The 15873-nt window shown below is 42.6% G+C and overlaps 1 protein-coding gene across 6 annotated transcripts; it reads left to right on the forward strand.

Annotated features, from left to right (window-relative positions):
• Positions 1-3386: 3386 nt before the first annotated feature.
• Positions 3387-15073, forward strand: LOC148832591 (hepatic and glial cell adhesion molecule-like). Of its 6 annotated transcripts, none has more exons than XM_088918553.1 (8): positions 3390-3447; positions 4403-4596; positions 7139-7772; positions 9533-9796; positions 10888-10983; positions 11464-11536; positions 11957-11987; positions 13259-15073. In XM_088918553.1, exons 3-8 carry the CDS (start codon positions 7601-7603, stop codon positions 13505-13507), a joined length of 885 nt encoding a protein of 294 aa, XP_088774679.1. In that variant the 5' UTR covers positions 3390-3447; positions 4403-4596; positions 7139-7600; the 3' UTR covers positions 13508-15073. The 6 variants fall into 6 exon arrangements, with proteins under 6 accessions (XP_088774673.1, XP_088774678.1, XP_088774679.1 ...); XM_088918549.1 differs by having other exon boundaries at positions 7464-7772; XM_088918550.1 differs by having other exon boundaries at positions 3402-3447; positions 4358-4596; positions 7464-7772.
• Positions 15074-15873: the final 800 nt, after the last annotated feature.

The raw sequence follows: 15873 nt of genomic DNA on the forward strand, positions 1-15873 counted from the left end.
TCCGGCAGCCTTGGGGAGCGGTTGTCCCTGTCCTAATAAAGCTTGTTCAAGCCTGGCCAGGCGGGCGGCTACTGAATCCTTTTGTTCAGCCTTTTCTAGCCCTTTCCCTCCCCCGGTGTTCTCATGGCACTTAGGACGCTGGGTGCGGTCCTGTGTGCCTGCTTTGGAACGGGGCTTAGCCAGCTCAGGAGCCTGTGCTCCTTCGAGCAGGAGGGAATTAACCCTGCTGGCTCTGACGGCGAACACAGTCGCTTTAGCAGCTTTTTGCTCAGAGCGACTTTGGACATCATACTCCCAGGCTTTCTGCACGAATCTCTTAATATCAGTCATTTTCATGGTCTGTGCATCTGTATGCATTAAGATCATCTTTCTGACTGATGGGTGGAGATTCGCAATGAATAAACCCTTGAAATGTATGTTCTCTTCGCAACCCTCATCATTTCGCCCTGCAAAATAAGTTCGTCTAAGTCTCTCGTAATATTCGCGAGGGGACTCTGCTCTCTCGTGCTTAATGTTAAGAGCGGCGGCTATCGCGGCAGTCGGGTCAATAAACGCACTGTATTCTTCGATAAGTGCATGACAAAGCTGTTCAAAGTCATTACAGACTTCTTTCATCTGCCTAGCCATCCACTCATGTACAGCTCTGCTGGTAGTTTTCCTGACCAGAAACACTTTCTCCTGTTCTGTGGCGTTTGGCAGGTACTGCAGGTTATACCTGAGGTCTTGAATATAACTCTCGATATTATTCTCTGACACTGCAGGGTCAAATCTCTCTACGTCCTTCGCTAGCTCTCTCAGAGAATGGAGGTTTATTCTCCTAGCTTCTCCGCTGACGGAGATATGACGGAGATCGTGGTCAGACTTGTCACTGCTAGAGAGAGTGCTTAATAGCGACTCGAATTCAGACCTTTTAGCAACCATCGTTAAACTTAAAGAGTATTACTTTTAAGTACGAAATCACAGTTTTACCACAGAAAACCACAAGATCAAGTATGCAATCAACCCGGTAGATTGCAAAAGATCACAAAACACTCAAGCACTGCTTAAAGAGCAAGGGGAACTTTTTCTTTCGGCTTTCAGCACACTGTATTATCGTGTATGAAACCCACTGCGTTTTATATGAATTATTCCGCTTGGTTGATTCATTTCAGTCTTGCCACGCCCACCCAGGGACGCCATAAATGTAGTGTTTCATAGCCGTTCAGGGACGCCAAATATGTAATCATAGTGGCTCTCTGAAGGCACCAGTTCTGTAGGGTTTGGGCATTTACTGTGACAATTATCAATTGTAGCAGTAAATCACAAAGTTGATTCTTTTGATGGCTTTAGAATCCAACCATGCGACATAACTCAAACAACGCACACACGCAGGTACTAATACACGAGGATACATTTATTAATACATAGAATATGCATATAAACCTAACAGATCTTATCGAGAGGGTTATCAGAATACAAAAGGTATATATTCAATCAGTTACGAAGTGTTACACATATCAAGAGGACATACGTTCAGTATATCATTCATTAAGACCGTTTCGTAAATGAACTTGGTTATAATTTCTACATTAGATACTCAAAACAAGTACATAACTCTTAGGAATTAAATTGATATCAACTGGTTGGGATAACAATTGAATTCTCGAGCTGTAATGCATTGAAGTTGAATACTCATCCAATTTCTGGGGATTCAGATCTCCTGCGGGCACAAAGAAACAGTTGCAGGCTGTTGCTGTCCAATCCGCGCTCTCTGGCTCCGTGCCAGGCTGTGCTGTGCGGCTTGCGACGGTGCGCTGCAGATGCTCACTGGCCGGCTAGTTAGTGTTGGCTTTAACTAGCAAAGTTTGTGCACAGGAGAAAAGATGACTGTGGGTCCCAGCAAATCAGGAAGAGGACCGGTTCGTTCCTGATGAAGCGCTAGTTCTGAATAGTGATTCAGCTGTCCACAGTTCCGACCTGTTCACGAGGCCTGCTGCTGGTTACTCTCTGGCAACCTCCACTCTAGACTCTTAGAACAAAGGAAAGTTCTGGCACTCGGACACACTGGCCGTTCCGTGGTTGTCCGGGCTGAGTCTCAGGATGGTCAGGAGGCGCGCTGCGAGAATGTCCTGCCCTTGGGAGCCTTCTGCTCCTGGGCCGTCCTGCCCTGGAATTCTCCTTTGAATTCCCTTTAGAACAGTCCACAGAATCCTCTCCAGAATCTTACTGAATCTCCCAGGCTCTCATTGAATCTGAATCTCCAGGCCTGTGTTGCCTGTTTTTACCTGGAGGAACTTCAGCTTGTTGATTGGCTGAAAGTTCCATGGGCATCAGAGTCCCACGTGGGTTACTCAGCCCTACCAGTCCCTGATTGGTTGATCAAGGTGAGATATGAGTCACTTAGTCCTGACACTTAGTAATGCAGTCCAGATGTCCATCTGGCACTCCCTAGACTGATAGGCGCCAGTGGATGACCATTGATCATGATAGCCAGACTTAGCTAAGTGCATCCCCCTTTGGGAGCTGTCCTAGGAAACCTTAAATCACCCTGCACTAATGGTCTCTCTGTGGCTGCACCACAGAGATGAACAGAGAAATGGGGCCTCATTTGGGAAGCTCAGAAACACTTAATTCTGCCTTATTATTAAGCCTCGCCGCTACAATATAAACACACAGACCACCTCCAGGAGACTTACCAGGCTCCATGGCTGTCCTGTCCGCTCGGAAGAAAGTCAATCCATCTAGCTGAATGGCCATGTGTTTATTGTCGTTTAGCCATGTCTCCGTAAAAATAAGGCCACAGCACTCCCTCATCTTACGCTGGGTCGCCAGTTGTAATCTTAGATAGTCCGGTTTGTTCTCCCGAGAACGGGCGTTGGAAAGAACCATTGACAAGAGGATTGGTTAGTGAGGATTGGCTTTTAGCCTGGCATGGACTCCAGCTCTCTTGCTCCACTTTTGTTTCCTTTCCCACCGCTTTCGGCGTCTCCTCATACGGACGATCTCAGTGGATCATTGACTTTATGCAGTTATGCTTTAAAGGGATCTGCAACCAAATACTGACTTTTATACCCTGAAAGTTTTCATGATACTCCTCCTGGTCACTTGAAATCACTGTATGGTTCACAAAAATCTTGATTGAATTTAAAACATCTCGATATAATGAAATGTTACCCAATTATACAAAAATAATTTATAAATACAATTAATCTCATAATCACAAATACAAATTGCTTAATTGTAAAGTTTGGGATTTTGCTGTCCCGATGCGTCTGGGGGTCACTGACAATAAACATATTTCTGACTGAAATGTATCATGGCAGAATGTGAAGGAGGAGTCTTCAGAGCGGAGAGCAGGTTACAGAAAGCAGAAGTGCAGTGGGAGCTCTGTTCAGTCTCTAGAGCAGTGTAGTAGAATCACATTTAATACAATGAGCGTTATGCTGCTGTATGTCTGCTGGATCTCCGGTAAGAGCTCATTATTATTATTAATATTATTTAATTCGCAGTTATTTATTATTTAATTATGCAATAGCAGCTGAACAAGAAGCAGTAACAGTCATAGCACTCATATGAAATATACATTTTCATTATATCTTCTAGATTAGATTTCAGGGATACTATGTACTATTGGACTACTTTTTCACACAAATGGTAAAACTACTCATGAGCAGCATTAGAGTTAAACTGATTTCAAACGCTAATGAAACTTATAAGAACCATATTTCAATGGCAGGAAGCATAACAAGGATACAGTAATACTGCTATAGCACTGCACACCCCATGTTTTTTAGTTGAGCAGGTTTTGTATATTCCTGCATTCTGTTAGATTTCTTTAATTTTTAATTTAAACTTTTATTTGAGCAGATAAGTCAAGCTATTGCTGCCCCACATTGTCTGTATCTGTTAATATCTCAGTACAGGGATGTTTCTTTTTGTCTAGGGGATAGATGTAGTTCTGGTTCTCCAATTTATTAATCATTCTGTACATTCAGACCTGTATCTGTATTTGTCGTGGTAGTGTAGTGGTCGACAGTAAACTAAAGTGACTTAAAACATGTTTACTCATAGTTTAAATGATTGACAAAATATTATTCAATAGATCAGTTACAGTAAATCTCAATGAATGTGATAGGAATACAGTATGTATAAAATATTTTTGGTGTGACTCAACTACCTGAGGTGATATTTTAGGAGTTGGGTGGGATGTGAGAAAAGAGACATGATACATCTTTTCTGTACATACATAAGAAATCTGAGAAAATAGCAGCATGATAAAAATATAAAAACTTAGGACTGATGGCAGAATCCAGCTTGATGCGCTAAATATAAACTGCTTGACCAGTCTGTTTTTTTTTTTGCTGTGACTGTATTTAAGAGGTTTCTGCCCAGAATAGTGGATGACAATGACCTTATGTGACAGAGGCAGTGAGGGCAGTAACTGCAGCCATGTGTGGAAGTTTGGGGGGGTGAGTGAAAACCTGACACCTCACCTGTTGGACACCAGCAAAGGGAGGGGTAAAACGTGAGGAAGATACTGTACCTGCAACCACAGCAGCCTGGAGACAGCAGAAAGGAGGACTGGGGCTGGAAGAATGACAAAACAACCACGACACAGTAGGTGCTGAGGCTACATACTCAACCAAAAAGGGAGAGAAGAATGCAGTGCAAACAGATTTTAGCAGAGAGAATGAGGGAAGCAGGAGCATTTGTTCTTGAGATCCAATGAGGGGTTAGGTCAGAAGAACTACTGTAGTAGATATCATAGTAGGTGCAGGATATAGGTTGTTTTCCCTGCTATGATGGTCAGATCGTTGAATCTGATTGCTGAATCTCATTTATTGTTACCTTACAAATTCTTGGATTTTTCTTGGATTTTGTTCCCTGCTCCTTGGATAGATTACCAGGTTTTGGACTTTGGCCTGTTTCAGGATTTCATTTGTGGATTGTGATTGTGTGTCATCTTCCTGGATTACCTGTAGTGCCTGGCTCTGGTCTATGGCCTGATTCCCACTTCAGTTGAGGATTGTGTTTTGTTGTGGTCTGGACTTCTTTCTCTCTTGGAATCTTCACAGGGCCCATCGCTTGTTTTACAAAGCTGTCTACACAGCCTTTCATCTACTTTCTAATATGTAGGAATTATTTTGTTTGTAAATTGCCTTTCTAATATAGAAGAGTTACCCTATTGGGAGGTTGTCTTTTCATTATTTTAAATGTTGACTACTAGCAGACAGCAAAGGCAATTGACAGGTTCTTTCCTGTCTAATGGCTCCTCTCATGATATAAAAAGAATGGCAGATACTGGTTTCATGTCTTTTGTGTAGAAGGACATGCAAGGCTCTTGGTCATGTTTTCTATACTTTTGAGTTTTGGAATAGTTATGAGAGCAGTACTAAGAACGTTTAGGGTCGATTGCAACCAGGTGAAAGCAGGGTACTAATTGGAGTTCAGCCCATGGTTAGCATGCAGTTCCGTGCTAAATTAGTGCGTTACCCCTTATCCAGTTCCTCCCCCAAAATGGAAGTCAAGTTCAATGCCCTCCTGGAATGGATTTATTTTTCAATATCTTGAATTATCTTGGAAACCACATCTTGTTGGGGTCTTGAATTAAAGAGAACCCTTTGGGCAGTCTGAATATTCAAATTTTTTATATGTCTTTCTAAGTACACACTTTAGAAAGAAATATCCAGAACAAAAACAGGAAAACAGATGCACTTTATTGTCTTCAAAAGTCAATTTCTCAAGTTGTGGGACATTTAGGATGTAAATTTCTTTTTCTAGGTCTTCTCTAAAGTGTTCCAACCTATCAGATGAGCTTTTTTCTAGAGCTGGTCGATTTGAATATAGGGCTTCAGAAGTCATCTTTGTTGCAGTATGGTTTGTTTTTATTTACATGTAGATTTCCATAGTAAAATAGTGAAATTAAAACACTTTCTCAAGGTAAGGTAAAATGTTTTTTATGTATTTTAGCAAATGTTTGCTTTTCTGCTTGTATTTTGCCAGAGAACTGATAAATTATAGATACATTTTCCTGCTTCTCTAAACTAAAATGAAAGATGAATATACTGTAACTATGATAAAAAGGTTCATTTGTTTTATTCTGATATATCTAGTATGAAACAGTTCTGAAAAGTTAACTAGATTTTTAACTGTCCACCAGAATCTAGATCACAAATGTACAGTGGTAAAAGAACTGGTCTCAGTACAGATCCCTGTGGAAATAAAAAAAATATGTCACCCTAATTTGTGTATTTACCTCTTATCTGTACCTTCTATTTTCTATTTAATAACCAGTTCTCAATTGTGATCTACACTTGTGATTCCCACAATTTCTGTGCCTGTTTCAGCCTGAAACACAATAGGCCACCACTGTCTCAGTGAGACGCTCTCTCTCTCGAACAACGAGGATCCTCTTCAGCACTCTGCCGATTTTCATCCAGGACCGGAGTCGTTCTCTCCTCTTCAACTTCAACACTCCACTCAAAACGAGTGGCTCTGTGCTCTCCGCCTCATCCGTCTGCATTTCTCTTTCACGTCTCCTGATGTCAGCAAGTCTCCTAGAATCTCCAAGTACTGTGGCACCTGTCTCCAGGGCAGTTTTCACCCTCCTCTCTTCCTGCTCTCGCCCACTCCAATCTCTTCCCTCCCCTTATCTCTCTCTGTTTTTGGTTGAACGTCTCTTCCTCTCTCCCCAGTCCTTCTATTGGCTCTCAACTGTGGGAGTCACAGATCGCAAACTCCCAGTCCACCCTGCAGGATCTAGTGCACAGAGGCAGTGTACCCTGGGTCAGGGCTTCCTGGTACACCCCCTCATTCACGCTGTCCCTAGTGTTGGGGCCCAGGCAGCTACAGCGATCAGTCTGTCCCCATCTACCCCCCTTCCTGGCCTTGTGTCCACCTGGTAGTTACTGGTCTTCAACTTCTTTCACCCAAGCTTCTAGCAGCATATGTAGCTTAAAGTCCCCCTCTTTTCATCTCAACTCCAGCTCGGATACTGAATGCATTCTTGCCTACTGTAGCTCATTTCAGCAATCAGCAGCTCTCTTCCACTTTCTGTATCATTCTACTCTTCCAGTCCACAGCAGCATCTTCACAGTTCCAGTCTGACACTAGCAAGTACTGCCTGTTAACCAGTAGCTCAACTCCTGCTTGCCCTCAGGCTGCTCTACAGGTCGCCCAGCACCACTATCTGCCCACCAGTCCACGCCTGCTGGTCCTGCCGGTGCTGCCTCCTGGTTGCCAGGGGGGTGAAATTATTGTTTTATACTTCGCTACACAGCAGGCGGGTATCAGGACCTGGTTTTTGATCTGATTAATACTTATTACTTAGTCATCTTAAACAACTAACCCAGTACATTAAAATGGGTTTAAACTTCAGTTAAAATTAAATAATATCAATAATAACAGAGAATCAGTTTGTGATCTTTATTAAAGCTTGTCCAGATTGTAAGTAACAGTAGGCCACACCTTCTCTCTCCTCACAGGGGCACACCTGTCTGCTGCTCTCCAGCAGGAACTGAAAGGCATTGTGGGAAGGTCGGTCACATTTGAAGCCCAAGTGTCAGAGGATGCGGATCTGAAACAAATAGATATTGGTGGTCCTCGCACAGTTGCAGGGGTGATGAACGCGACGATAAATCACATTGATGCAAAGTTCAGAGGCAGGGTGACCTGGGAAGAAAAGTCTGGATTCTTTCAAATCAAGGATCTGAAAACAAGTGACAGTGGGGTTTATACAGTGCAGAACCTAGGAGGACAGAAGAATTCCACAACCTTTAACCTGACAGTGTACAGTAAGTGTCCCTGTGTGCATTAAATTCACTCTGGAAGGGTACTGCCTGTCTCTCACAGTGTTTATCCTGACAAACAGTGGACGGTCAGTGTGTCTATTGTGTCCACAGTGTTTAACCTGACAGTGGACAGTCAGTATATTGTGTCTATTGCAACTGTATGTCAATAAGTCCAATGTGTCATAAGTCTCTCTGCAGATACATTTCAGTTTGTGTCTCTACAGACAGAGTGTCTAAACCTCAGGTGTCCAAAGTGATCAGGGTCAGTGAGAGTTGCTCTCTGCTGTGCTCTGTGAGTAACGGGAGAGAGGTGACCCTGTCCTGGCAGAGAGAGGGAGAGACACTCAACCACACCAGCAACCCTGATCTCAACACCCCCCTGACTCTCCCTCTGGAGACAGAAGGGCTCAATTTCAATTCAATTCAAGGTGCTTTATTAGCATAACTGATGGGTACAATCAGTGTTGCCAAAGCAAATAAAAATAATGAAATTCACATGAAACAAAACAAAAAATAAAAGTAAAATAAAATCTACAAACATATTACAGACATTTACAACAAAGACATATTATAAAATATTGACATATACTGTAGGCGGCTGGAGCATTACTGGGAGTGGGACTCACTGTTCCTCAGGCTGTGACAGGAGATCACATTCTGGGCTGCCAGTTCAACTGAGTTCCCTCCTCCCTCTCCCAGTAGGATTGGGACCTGTTGTGATTCTGGCAGGTGTGGGAACTCTGGGATTAGATTTCTGAATTTAGGGAAGAATGATTCTCTAATCCCAGAGTATCTGTCACAGTGCAGTAGGAAGTGCACCTCTTTATCTGTTTCTCCCCGCTGGCAGTGGGAGCACAGCCTGTCCTCTCTGGGCAGCCAGGTCTGCCGGTGTCGCCCAGTTCTCTCACTCCTACAGCTGTGTGGCCTCTAACCCAGTCAGCACTGAGAAACTCCCAGTCAGACCTGAGGAGCACTGCTTTGATAAGACACTGTAATCATATGATTGACTTGACTATGTGACATTGAGACTGAGTCAATTGGTGGTCAATATTAACATCTAAAATGTGAAATAAACAGAGAAATGCGATCTCTACAAAATTTTACTGTACTTGTTCTGCTGTGTTAAACCCCCTTAATGCACATTTAATGTACTGTGTTAACCCCTTTCATCTCTGGGTCTGCCCTGTGCTGGATCAGATTTATTCTGTATACTCGACCCCTCAGCCATTCCTAGATCATCCAGAGAACACCTTGTGTATCTAGTCATTTCATTTACTACATTTATGCCAGAAAATGACCTGTTATTTGTATCAGAGAGACAAGAAGGAGAATGACTCTTCCAGGGAACATGAAATTTAGATATTCAGCTCTCCGAGCATATAGTTTCACACTTCACCTGTGCTGGTCACATGATTTTTCTGTCTGTATCTTTTTACAAGAATTTATAGGACTCCTATTCCAGAAAGGCCCCAGAAGCCAATATTATCCTTAAACTAGGTTCACACCTTACCTCTTGTCTTAATGTTCTTTTGAAACATTTACAGACTTCAGCTCCCTCACTTCCCTCACCCTATTTATTATCCATTTACTAAGACAAATGGTTCTCCTGTACTTTATATCTCTTTTAACCTCTTCTCTCCATCACACTTCAAGCGTCTCTACTTTTAACACTTAGTCTTTTGAGTTAAACCTTATAGCAGCACCTAACTGACTGGCTAATTTAACAGTGTTGAAGAGTCTCATTGCATTTTGTGTCTTTACAGAAAGTGTATCCAAACCTAACATATTCACAAAAGTCCAGGGCAGTGAGAGGTGCTCTCTGCTGTGCTCTGTGAGTAACGGGAGAGAGGTGACCCTGTCCTGGCAGAGAGAGGGAGAAACACTGTCAAACACCAGCAACCCTGATCTCAACACAACCCTGACTCTCCCTCTGGAGACAGAAGGACTCTCTCACTCCTACAGCTGTGTGGCCTCTAACCCAGTCAGCAATGAGACACTCCCAGTCAGACCTGAGGAGCACTGCTTTGGTAAGATACTGTGGTTCTTTCCACAGTGGTAAGATACAGGATCTACTGGAGAGGGACAGAAACAGCTGCTACTACTGGACTCCATTAAGCAGTACTGTAGCTTTTGTGGCCAAAGGTCTTCTACAAACTCAGCTCCTGATTGTGGAGAAATGCAGTATAATACAGTGATGGAACAAGTAATAGGTTTATTCCATGCTGAAAAAAAGAAGAAAGAGAACACAACGTTTCGGCCGTGGAGCCTTCTTCAGGTGTGAGAGAGACAGGCCTCTCACTCCTCACTCCTGTCTCTCTCACACCTGAAGAAGGCTCCACAGCCGAAACGTTGTGTTCTCTTTCTTCTTTTTTTCAGCATGGAATAAACCTATTACTTGTTCCTTTGCAGCCTACGCATGCTGACGCAGCTACCCAGCTGAAATAATACAGTGATGATGTCCTGTAGTGTCCAGTCAGTGTGTCTGGACTGTATTAACCCCTCTCTCTCAGTGCAGTGTTAATGTCCTGTAGTGTCCAGTCAGTGTGTCTGGACTGTATTAACCCCTCTCTCTCAGTGCAGTGTTAATGTCCTGTAGTGTCCAGTCAGTGTGTCTGGACTGTATTAACCCCTCTCTCTCAGTGCAGTGTTAATGTCCTGTAGTGTCCAGTCAGTGTGTCTGTACTGTATTAACCCCTCTCTCTCAGTGCAGTGTTAATGTACTGTAGTGTCCAGTCAGTGTGTCTGGACTGTATTAACCCCTCTCTCTCAGTGCAGTGTTAATGTCCTGGAGTGTCCAGTCAGTGTGTCTGGACTGTATTAACCCCTCTCTCTCTCTCAGTGCAGTGTTAATGTCCTGTAGTGTCCAGTCAGTGTGTCTGGACTGTATTAACCCCTCTCTCTCTCTCAGTGCAGTGTTAATGTACTGGAGTGTCCAGTCAGTGTGTCTGGACTGTATTAACCCCTCTCTCTCTCAGTGCAGTGTTAATGTACTGTAGTGTCCAGTCAGTGTGTCTGGACTGTATTAACCCCTCTCTCTCAGTGCAGTGTTAATGTACTGTAGTGTCCAGTCAGTGTGGAGAGTCTAGAGAAGATTTGCAGTAATGTGTCTCTGTTACAGGGGCTGATGACAGTGTCCTTCTATACGCTGGGGCAGCTGGTGGAGGAGCTGTGTGTTTGGGAATTGTGGCTCTAGTGCTGTACTGCAGACTCCGAGGTAATCATCATCATCATGTTACTAAGGACAAGTTTTATAAAATGTACCGTATATGGCAAAAACACGATAAAAACATCTTCTAAACCAAACAGAATACAACCTATATCTAAAAATGCATCCACTAATCAGGAGAAACTGTTTTTAACATCCTTTATAAAAGAAATCAGAGTTTCCTAAAACAACAGAATGGCAAGCACAAAAAGATAAATGTGTCGCAGGACCCCTTCACTCAGCAAAGCCCTTGCATTCCTCACACTGTGTTCAGGATCACTGAACCATCAGCAGCTCACCAGTCCAGAGCCCTTCACTCCTCACACTGCTGTGTTTAGGATCACTGAACCCACAGCTGGCCACCAGTCCAGAGCCCTTGTCACTCCTCACACTGCAGTGTTCAGGATCACTTGCAGACTATTACTGTTTAACTGTGTGTTCAGCTACATTCTGCAGAATCACTCACTCAGGTCTCTTTTCTCTTGACAGGTAAAAAGTCCAGAGATGAAGACAGGTATGCTGCAATACAACAGACCATGCAGAGAATGTTAATATTAATAAGGTCACTGTTTAATAAAAATAATAATTTGCTTTAGTATTCTGTCTGATATTAATATGAATTAGCTTTGAAATGTTAGAAAGCAGAATTGTCGGAGGCAATTTCTAATTGTGCTTTGTATATATTAATTCCAAGTAAGTGGCAATGGAAATGCTGTAGAAATGACCAGATTTAATATTCATATATCCCATAATTCATAGAGAAAGCTCTTGCTCTTAAAAACAACACGACCCTGAAATATCTCCTTGTAAGATACATGGACAGATGGGTGACTAGATAATTTGACAGGATTTGGAGAGGGGGCTATGAGCTCCCTATAGCATTATTCATGCAGTGATTCCCAGTTCGTTATATTGAGAGGAGTTGTGGTTTAAATGTTCATTTAATAAAATATTTATCTTTTATTTTTGTCTTTTTTCACAGTTCTCCTACCAACAATGGGGCTTTGGAAAGTGTAAGTACTGTACATGGTCTCTGCTCTAATTATAGACTCTGAATTAGGACCCTGACTGTGATATCCAGGCATTAAGGGATTGAGATCTCTACACTCTGTACTTTATACTGGAAAGAAACAGGCAAAGGTCAAAACAAAAGATTTATCTGCAGGTTCCCCTCTCTCACACACACCTGAAGAGGGCTCCACAACCGAAGCATGGTGTTTCTTTTATTTTCCTTTCAGCATGGAATAAACCCCTATCTGTTCCTTTAGAAATCACCAAAATCTTCTAAATCTGCCTTAAAAGAGCTCAAGAAAGAGCATTGAAAGATCGTCATCAGGGGTGAGCTCCTGCATCAGTCCAAAGAAGAACCATCGCTGGGATGTCTCACACTAGCAACATGAATGAACTTCATTTAGTTTAATTTCTGAACACTGAAGATTGAAATGGCCTGATCCAAGTGTTTCACTTAATCAAAGACATGGATCAAGTAATCAAAGACATGGATCAGTCAAACCAGTGGACATCTTCAGAATCTACAGATAAATGAACTAGAATATCAAGCATCTTGAGGATCCATCTGGGTTTTAGAAAGGAAGGCAGAAGTGAAAACACAGCAGAACAATCACCACTGGTGAGAGTGAGAGAACCATATTACTCATCTGATCTAGGGCAGCATCCACAGACAGCCACAACCAGATTTCAGAGTCCTACAGTCTTCTCGGGACCAGACTCCTAGCAGCCACTGCAATAATACCATAATACCTTGCACTATCACACCTCTCACACTTAGGGTTACAGAGGGGAACTGTTTCACATTAAGTGTAAGTTAATTACAGGTTAATTACACACTAGAAAAAAGGTGTTTTGGAGCCTCTTCAGGTGTTTTGTATACTAACCTCAGTGACAGGACAGGAATGATGCTCCCTTGACTCCTTTTTTTCTTTGATCACTAAGTGGACCAACAATCCTAGAATCTCATCCAGTCTTGGATGAAGGATCCCAGAGAGCCAGCCTGAGTGGAGGGACATTCAGTGTGTTCTCTCAGCCCACAGCTTTCTGGGTAAAGAGCAGCTCTGGGTCTGGTCCTGGTTCTGCTCCTCTTCACGGACTCTCTGGGCCCTCTGGGTCTGTCTCACTGCTGGGCTCTGAAATAGTGGAGACCAGAAGACCATTCAAGATTTGAATCAGTGTTCTTCTGAATTGTGGAATGATTATCTGAATTCAGAATCTTCTGAATTGTGCAGTGATTATCTCCTTTATTTCTCTGTGTTTTGGGGCCCTGCAGGGTCCAGCAGAGGTGACCTATGCAGCTTTGGACATGAAGAGACTGAAAAAGCCCACCGCAGTGCCCCTTGCTGGAGAGGACCACACAGTGTATGCAGAGGTAACGGGTGGAGGGAGGATGCAGGGGAGCCATTTCGCACCAGAACCCCCTCCTGCTGCTGGGACCCTGGCCAGCGAGTGCACAGAGTATGCCAGGGTGAACTTCAGGAGGAAGACCAGGAGAGCGCAGGATCCAGTCCTGTGCTACTGAGATGCAGCACACTGTCAGGTTTCTGTATCACTCTCATTGTCTAGTGAATGACATGGTGAGATCAGTCCCCTGTTCTTTTCTACTCAGGTACACTGTGTCTCACTGTCATCTCTCATTTTTACAAGAAAACCTGAGGAGAACAGGAATCTGTTCTTGTCTACTGAGACAACACAGCCGAAAGAAACCCAGTCAGATATAAAGAAAGTGGATATATCCACAATTTTCACTTGGGTTTCATATGTGCCTCAATATATTTTTCAGTCCATGTTTTTTTATGTTTTGCAAATTTTATAGAAATACATTACAGAAGCGTCTCTTCCAGGGGCTGAACACCTCTGTCACTGCTGCATTGAATGCATATCAGCAAGCTGCTGGGTCTCTTTGCTTTATGGACCTACATCATTTACTTATGTTCTTCACATCAGTGTGATTTTAATTAAAAAAAACTGATCCGAACAGATCTTCACTGAGATTTTTCATTGGTGAGACCAAACAATTCCTCCTCAAACATTTTTTGTTGACACAATGAAACCTAAGCAACACACTCAACGTGGAAAGGGTTGTCCACTGCCATCAGAATCCATTCAGCCTTTTCATGACCTAGTTTTAGATCACCAAAACCATCATCATCCATCAGTGTATAGATTGGGGTAATTTACTGGATAGTAATCTCTCCAAGTGAAGCTGGGTGGGGTGAAAGTCAGTCAAGCTACTGAACCTCCACACAGTTCCAGTAAATACAGGTGAAGAGTTTCCATATTCCTGTGTCCTAAAATTAATCCTTCCTACAACACTGCATAGGAAAAATCAGTATAGAATACAATAATCAATAATACAATACAGTAATCAGGATGAAGGATTCAGAGTAGACAGGAAAAAGAGAAGAACAATGTTATGGCTCTTTCATGGCGAACCAAACAACAGAACACCAGTCCAGGTACTCTGGGTACTGTATATTACAACACTAGTTTTAGGTGAGGGATTGTTGGCTTTTATCAATTGTAGATTAGCTCTGATGTAGCAAATAGCCTTCCAAATCATACAACATCTCCACCTGTGTAAACGTGTAAATGATTATGATGATTTCAGAACAAAAGCAGCTGTAAATTTAGGTCTCTTCTGCTGGTTGGTCCATCTCAAAGAGTTTTTCAAGGTCTTTTATGACAAAGACTGGTTAGTGTGTACATGTCACAATACTATCCCAGGCTCTGCACAAGCCTGAGCTGAACGGGCAAGAAGAAAGCCACAACTCCAAAAAGCCCAGATTGAGTCATGTGTGAGGTGTGCCAAGCAGCACTGTGGCGATTCTGAAGCCCTGTGTTTTTATGGTCTGATGAAACCAGGACGGGACTTTTTGGCCTAAATCCAAAATGTTGAGCTTGGTGAAAACTTGGAATTCACTGCTTTCCTTCATTCTTTGTTAATTAATAAACAAGGCCAGAGCTGATTTCTCCCTACCTTCCCAGGCCATGAGCAGATCCCTCATCAGGCCCTCGAGTACAGTTTCCAGGAGACACTGATCACTGATCTCTAACCCCAGAGCCCTTCAGTGTCAGTATTGTGGACGAGAGGACAGGGCTCTGGATACAAGATTGGAAGGTTGTGGGTTCAGATCCCAGATGCTGTTGTTTGCTCAACAAAGTTCTTCACTCAGAGTAGGCTTGTCAAATTTCTAGCTCTAATATGTGTACAAAATTAGCTAAATGAATAATAATTCAGTCTTTTGTTTTTACTAATATGCATGTTTATACCTGGACATTTATTTTCTCAAGTGGTAATTGTTTTTACAATATTATTTTTCAACAGGTAGCAGATGTATGCAGTTTACAATAAACAAAACTACAATATTTATATTTTATTAAAATATCATATGATATATATAGCAAATATATATATTTGCTATATATATATAGCAAAGCTCAGTGCGTTTGTGTGAAAGAACCTACTTCTGTTTAACTGGACCCCAACAAGGCAGCAGCAGTTTATTTCAATGAACAGAATTGGGAAGTGGTCACACTGCAGGCTTGAACAGGAAATGATCTGACAGAATCCGCTTTTAGACGGGCAGAAAACAAGCCCACACTCCAGCCTCTACAGTAAAACGTGTAAGAGGAACTGCTTTCCCAGTTTCACAGACCAGTAATTAAATCTCAGAAATGAAATAAAATTCATTGACAGTATAGAAAAAAATTACAAATTTCAAATTAAGTACAAAATCATGAACTTTGTGAAAGGACTGTAATTTCTCATGTCGTCGCAAACCCCTGGTCTCACCACAGGCAAGAGCAAGAGTTTGCACGAATTGCTATGTGATGTGGCCCTTCCTGCTCCCTAGTCACTGTAATGACTAATGTAAGGTGATGTTC

Source organism: Atractosteus spatula, chromosome 6, assembly GCF_055471065.1.
Source record: "Atractosteus spatula isolate fAtrSpa1 chromosome 6, fAtrSpa1.hap1, whole genome shotgun sequence".
Classification (NCBI taxonomy): Eukaryota; Metazoa; Chordata; class Actinopteri; order Semionotiformes; family Lepisosteidae; genus Atractosteus; species Atractosteus spatula.

Coding starts and splice junctions, on each gene's coding strand:
- LOC148832591 (XM_088918547.1), top strand. CDS start 3,411: ATGAGCGTTATGCTGCTGTATGTCTGCTGGATCTCCG. Junction 7,773..9,532: donor CTTTAACCTGACAGTGTACA/GTAAGTGTCCCT, acceptor GTGTCTTTACAG/AAAGTGTATCCAAACCTAAC. Junction 10,984..11,463: donor GCTGTACTGCAGACTCCGAG/GTAATCATCATC, acceptor TTCTCTTGACAG/GTAAAAAGTCCAGAGATGAA.